At 52.8% G+C, this 6581-nt stretch overlaps 1 protein-coding gene across 1 annotated transcript; it reads right to left on the minus strand.

Moving 5' to 3' along the window:
* Positions 1-3246: 3246 nt before the first annotated feature.
* LOC108508013 lies at positions 3247-6083 on the minus strand. The gene is made up of 3 exons (XM_017836486.1): positions 5748-6083; positions 4769-4930; positions 3247-4382 (listed from the first exon to the last, which is right to left on the minus strand). Exons 1-3 carry the CDS (start codon positions 5841-5843, stop codon positions 3303-3305), a joined length of 1338 nt encoding a protein of 445 aa, XP_017691975.1. The 5' UTR covers positions 5844-6083; the 3' UTR covers positions 3247-3302.
* Positions 6084-6581: the final 498 nt, after the last annotated feature.

The raw sequence follows: 6581 nt of genomic DNA on the forward strand, positions 1-6581 counted from the left end.
ATTTTTATCAGTTCCACATTACACCACGTAGGGCCAGGACGCAGTATAAGGTGATGCCTGAGTGGCAGCCAAACCCCACCTGTTCATCAGCTGAGAGCAACAGTCTGTGCATGCCCTGCTGTAGGGCAAGGGGCCAGCGACCCCTGCTCACATCATCTTCCTCTCACCATCATCTTTCTCACCCCTATGTATGACCTCTACCATTGTGTTTCAAGGGTAGATGTATCTATCTTGCAGTATGGGGCCAAGCCAAGGAGGAACTCAGCTCTGATAATAGGGGACATCTAGTCGACTTGCTAAAGACACAATGGACCTTTCAGTTAACTTGTGCCATGAAGTTACATTGTACAATACTCTGGCTGGTTTCACATCCTAATATAATTTCTTTCTCACCCCTCTGTGCTCTACTGATCATTTAATTCAAAGGTACCCCCCTCACACATGTCCTAGAACGAGTGAGGAGAGATGGAGAACATCACTGGTGAGTAAACTTTCTAGGGTGGTCCCCAACTGCCACAGGCTTTTTCAGCCTAATGCTACATCCTGCTGTTGGGATATTGATCCCAACTGGGATTTGGTTTGTGTTAGTAACTGCAGTGTGTGTAAGAGTGCAGTACCTAACCCAGCAATTGAGAAAACTGACTTGTCCAGAAATACAAAGGTTGAAGTGAAAGATATGTGTTCGTTTTGCCAGAAACAGGTGCTATGTTTTATTTAGTAGATATTGATAAGTTTTAACATTTCAATGTAAGAACTAACACCTTTTAAGTCATGTGAGTTAAGGTGAATGACAAAACATTGGAGACCAATGTTTCTCAACATATTTGCCAAAATACTATACACATACACTGTGGACACCTCTGTTTGATAAGATAGCTCTGATAAAATTTATTTAATAAGAAGTGTGCAATACTAGTAATTGTGTAGTAACTAATTCCAGTTAAAGCTTTTTGTCCTTTCGACCTTTTGTCCTTTTCCCTGTAAATGTGTTGAGCAAAGGGGAAGCAGTAGCAGTCCTTGCACGAGCAAAAGGTGCCAACCTCCAAGTGACACAGGTGGTCTGTACACTACAAAACCTCTGACTGCCACCCCACTTGGATTGCATCGATCCAAGAGGGACAACATTTGAACAGGGAAGCAGCCTCGGAAAATAGAGCAGCTGGACATTGCTTGTTACTCCAGGCGTGAAGATTTGGAAGGACTTCATTGTTTCAGTCTCACAGATAACAATAAACCAATAGAAGCCAAATTTAAAAACTTTAAAGCTTTGGTACAAAACATAAGACAGGACCCAAATGGGATAGACAGGTGGAATGGCTGGTCAAATATATTTCCTTCTGTTACCTCAATATTGAAACAATTTATCAGTTTGGTATTAAAGATATTCAGAGTTTTACTTGTTGGAGAGATCACGGTCTGCTGTTTTACTTAAGTATGGCCAACAGGTCTTGCTCAAATTCATGGATGCAAATATGATTCTGCTCCGATTTAAAGTGTGCAGGGAATGTTTTATACTAAATAGCTCCAATATAAAGGTGGCTTTGAAGACATGAGCAAGAGAATGTGACCAACAGCAACCTGCCCATACAAATGAGTCTGTTCTTAGAACAAAACACATCAAACTGCCTGAAAGCAGCAAGCTTGCAACAAAACTGTACAAACTCAGTGAATGAGAATTTACTGTGCCTGACTCCACTTGCTTGGTGACATCTTCCCTGTAATGCCTTCAGGGCAGGGCTGGGGTCACACACCAGGGCTGGGATGAGGGGCTGGGCATGGCCAAGCTCCTGCTCCCACAGAATCACAGAACAGGTCACGTTGGAAGGGACCACAGTGGGGCATCTGGTCCCACCTCCCTGATCCAGCAGGGCTGTCCCAGAGCACATGGCCAGTCCAGACAGTTCTGGAATATCTCCAGTGAGGAGACTCCACACCCTCTCTGGTCTCTGTCCCAGTGCTCGGTCACTGCACAGCAAAGTTCTTCCTCATGTTCAGGTGAAACTTCCTGGGCATCAGTTTCTGCCCGTTGCCTCATGTCCTAGTGGTTGGCATCACCGAGAAAAGCCTGGCTCCATCTTCTTGGCACCCCCCTTTAGATATTTATCCACATTGATTCAGTAAAAGTGAGACCGGAGTGTCTCGAGGCTGCAGCCAGAGACAGGGCGAGGCAGCCCCGGCCGGGAGCGGGTCCGTGCGAGCCCCTGCCCAGCACCCTGCGGGGAGAGCAGAGCCCACAGAGCCGCCCCGGCCCCTCCGCGGCCTTCCCGAACCCTCCGGCTGCTCCTTATCTCATCACACAGGGAAAGGACACGCCCTTGACGGGGGTCCTGCTCTGCCGGGCCGGCATCCAACCAGTTTAACCCCCCTTGCTCACAGACCACACTGATGAGCAGTTGCAATATTCTGCCCCAAATGGACTGTGGGTTTGCCATTCCAATCCAGGGCAGGGCATGAAAAAAAGAGAAAAACCCAGAACAGAATCCAGAGTGATCTTGCAGGGCCGGAGCAGCAGAGGGAGGATGTTCTGCCTGCTGGTATTTTCCAGTGCTGACCTGATTGAGAAGAGGGTCTGAGGGGCCAAGGTGCCCAGGAGCAGAGCTGGCTGCTTGCAGGGAGCATTTCCCTCCCTAGTGCTGGCTGTCTGGGCAGGGAACAGGAGGGAACTCTGGTTTGGCCAGGCAGGAGGGAAGGACTCCTGGAGACTGGGAGAGAGGGGGGCTGCTGTGCAGGGGTGGGGGTGAGTCCTGCTGATCCTGAAGGACTGGAAATACCTGCCTCTGGGCCTCCCCCATTTCCCTGCCTCCCTCCTCCGAGAGTCGAAGGACACCTGGCAGAGCAGTCCCCACATGGAGACACCACTGTCCATGCCCAGCCCAGCGACAGCAGGTATTTGAGCAGAGCTTCTGGGGGAGCTCACTCTGAGAAAGGACCCTGGAAAAAGGATCACAGGGCAAAGACCAGCACTGTCCTTCACACAAGGTGAAAGGCAGGCTGCCTCAAACAGACCCATCCCTCCACTTGCCTGACAGCAAAGCTTGTTATATGAGACAAAAATGCTGGCCATTCCTCACCGCCCTCCCTCAGATGCCCTGTGAAGTTGTGTCTCAGTGAGACTGAGGCTGCAGAAGGGAAGAAGATGGGACAGGTTTCAACACGGAAAACCCCCATACACAGTTTGGCCTCGCTGGAAGGAAGCACAAGCAAGCCCTTGGCAGCAAACTCTTTATTGACAAAACAAGGGTGTGGGTCTGTGAGTGCTGTCCAGGGGCTCTTCACCTCTCCTGCCACACACCTCGCCCTCCTCAGACGGGCTGTGGGTGCACAGCTCTGTGCCATGCTCCGGCACAGGCAGGGGGCTTCGGCCCCGCCGGAGGGACGGGCTGGAGGGGACACTCTGGGTCCCCGGAGGGGAGGGTGTCCTCAGCAGCATCACTCTCATTTCCACCTTGGGGTGTGGGTGGGTTTGCAGCAGGGCCTTGGAAATTCCCTTTGGGGTTTGGTGCAGTCCCAAGTTGACCAAGTCGCTCCAATAAAGACTGAACAATCCGATTTGCCATGGTCTTTATATCCAAAGTGTTGGCTAAGGCTGTTGGATTAATTTCTCTCTCCAAGTTCTCCTCCACTGTTGCAAGAATGTCAGCCTCCAAGGTTTTGTCATAGCCAGTTCCTTCTGCACGCTGCTGTGGTTCTAAGGGAGGCAACTTTGCTCCTGTGGTTGCTTCCAGCCTCTGCTGTTCAGATGCTCTGGGGACTCCTGACTGCAGCTTTTTCTTGGACACCTTTTTGCTGTGAAGCCCCAGGATTTCAGTGTACTCAGAGACAGGGCGTCGTTCTAACCAAAGAGCTAGGTAGGATTTCAAGAAGAAGCGAGCACTATTAACAGCTTCTTGGGTGAGTTTGTCAAGCCAAGTGTGTAAACGTGCTCTGTCTGAAGCTTCCTTGGATTTGTCTGCTCGGGTGGTTCCTCTATCAGCAGGTCTGGCTGCTGCCCCTGGCTTAGCAATTCTGGATTCCAGATGGTCCCCCAAGTCCTCCAACACCATTGCTACAAGCTCTTGGGCCACCACTTCTATTTTCTGCTGGCGTCTTAGAGGTTTCTCAAGAGGCCCTGGTTTCCTGCAGATGTGAGAAGACTGCCCTCTGATCCCTCGGGCAGCCCTCCTTAAAAAGGTGACATGCTGATCCCGAGGAACCATCAGATTCCCAAACACTTTGTGCGCAACCATATGGACCAGACATTGGAGCTTCTGGGCTTCTGCTGCAGTTAGCTGTTCCTCTGCCCATGCAAATACATCTGGCCGTCCCAATATCTCCTCTGCCTGTAGCTTGAGCCTGGTCAGATAGTCCCTGTACTGATTGAACTCCTTCACAGTGCAAACCACCTATGGAGGGATGAGGGCAGAACCCCCCAGGCACTGTCAAGCCATGCAGAACTGCCCTCCCCAGTGGGAGGGGAGCTGCTCCTCTGCTCACCATTGCCCCCACTGCCCCTGGTGTCAGAGCCCCCGATTCCCCCCGGCCAGGGCTGAGCGATGCTCCTCGCCCCGGCTCCAGGCCTCGCCCCGGCTGCCTCCTCAGCACACGGGCAGCACGGGGCAGCCTGAGAGGAGCAGGGCTGGGACTTCCCAGGGGGATGTTGACACCATTTCTGCTCCCAGGGAAACCAGCCCACAGCCCTGCCCTCTGCCCACAGCAGGCGGCTGCAGCAAGTGCTCTGGGAACCCGCTTGGAGAGGGCTGTTCTTGATCAGCCCGACACCCAAACCTACATTATTGTCACGGGTCACCAAGCCCTGTCTCCTCAGCAACTTCAGGACATCCTTGCGATGGTGGTAGTCCCGCAGGTGGGGGTCATGCAGGCAGTTGTAGTCTATAGTGAGGTGGTGGCTGTAGGGATCATCCAGGGAGTAATAAAGACATGGACCTTGAAGCTGTAAGAGAGATTTTCCAGAGTATGAAGGAGTCAGGAGAGAGGAGCAAAGAGATGCCACATGGTACTTGTGAAAAGGTAAAGGTACTTTGAAGACCAACACTTCTCTCCATTCTTCTGAAGGCACAGAGACCCACAGAGCCAAACTGCAGGGTCAGGCTGGGCTGTGATGGGCTGGGGGAGAGAAGACAAACCCCACCAGCAAATTGGCATCTTGTGCCACCACGAAGAAATGCAGACCCATCCACAAATGAACCTTCCAAGTGAAAAGGTCAAGCCCAGCATTCAAATACAGCCAATGGAGAATGCAGGAAAGAGTCTCCTTGGCTTAGGCAGGCCCAAGGGTTGTCCCGACTGACGCTGCCACAGGGAAGTCTCTGCCCTGGGAATGAGCAGCACAGGCTGCAGGAGGAGGAGGACAGTGTGTGCATTCCCCAAGAAGGGAAGGCAAAGCTGCTCCAAATACACCAACAGGGAAAGCAGGAGAAGGCTGGAGTCCCCCTCAGAGGTGCCCCAGAGCCCGGCTCGACATTGCTGGGTGAGCGGGAGGGCGCATTGCCCCGGCACCCCGACACAAAGTCACCTCCTGCAGGTGTGGGCCCTGCCACACACGTGCACCGAGCCAGAAACCAGTGCAGAGAGCTGACAAGTCCTTTTTCTCTGCGTTCCAGGGAGCTTGAGCTTCCCTCCACTGCCCAGCCCTGTCTGACTGAAGGGCTGCAGCTCCTGCTGTAGAGCAGGTGGGCACAGGAACTCCTCTACCTGATGGGGACCCCACCAAAGAGGAGAGCTGATCTACCCCTTTCTACTTGCTTTACCTTTTCCCCCAGCTTTCCCCTGCAGAAGACAGGCTTGGATCTGGGTTTCACATGGATCCTGAACCCGATTGGGAAGTCCAGCAGGTCAAAATCCATCACCTCAGTAGCTCAGCCTCACAGGTGCAGTGCTCTGGGGCCGAGGTGGGAACACACAGACACCCAGGCGTCACCCAGGCGTCAGCTCCTGCACAGCAGTGCTCTACAGCCCCTTCCAAGAGCTCTTGTGGTGCTGTGATCCTGAGCAGTGCTCCACAGCCCCTTCCAAGAGCTCTCCTGGTGCTGCAATCCCGCACTGTCTCCTCGAGCTCGAGACACAATAGCTGGTGTCCCGGTGAGCGGCTGAATACACCCATGGGGCATTGTGACATCATGGTGATGCCACATCACTGCATTGTCACATCGTTGCGTTGACATCCCGTCACACAGAAACTGTCCACCAAACCCATGGATGGGGACTGTCTGGAGGCCCCTTTGGACAGGCCTGTGGGCCTCTCATTCTGTCTAACCCCGCTGAGAGGTCCTTGATGTACCCCCTCCTGAGGTAATCGATGCCAAGGATCCAGGGGGCCTCTGGGCCAATCACAACGGGGTGCTTTTCCCACTTGTGCCCTGTGAAACTCACTTCACCCTCTAATACAGAGAGCTCCTGGCATCTCCCTGTCACTCCAGAGATCCCGATGGGTTCTGCACTCCTGTGCCTTGATGCCATCAGTGTGCCCTGTGCACCAGTGTCTACTAAAGCTTTACACCTCCGTGGATCTGCTGTGCCAGGATATTGAACCCTCACAATCCAGTAGGCCCAGTCATCCCTTTCCTCCTCCTGGCTGAAGGCAG

The sequence above is a fragment of the Lepidothrix coronata genome, unplaced genomic scaffold (genome assembly GCF_001604755.1).
Source record: "Lepidothrix coronata isolate B3197 unplaced genomic scaffold, Lepidothrix_coronata-1.0 Scaffold278, whole genome shotgun sequence".
NCBI lineage: Eukaryota > Metazoa > Chordata > Aves > Passeriformes > Pipridae > Lepidothrix > Lepidothrix coronata.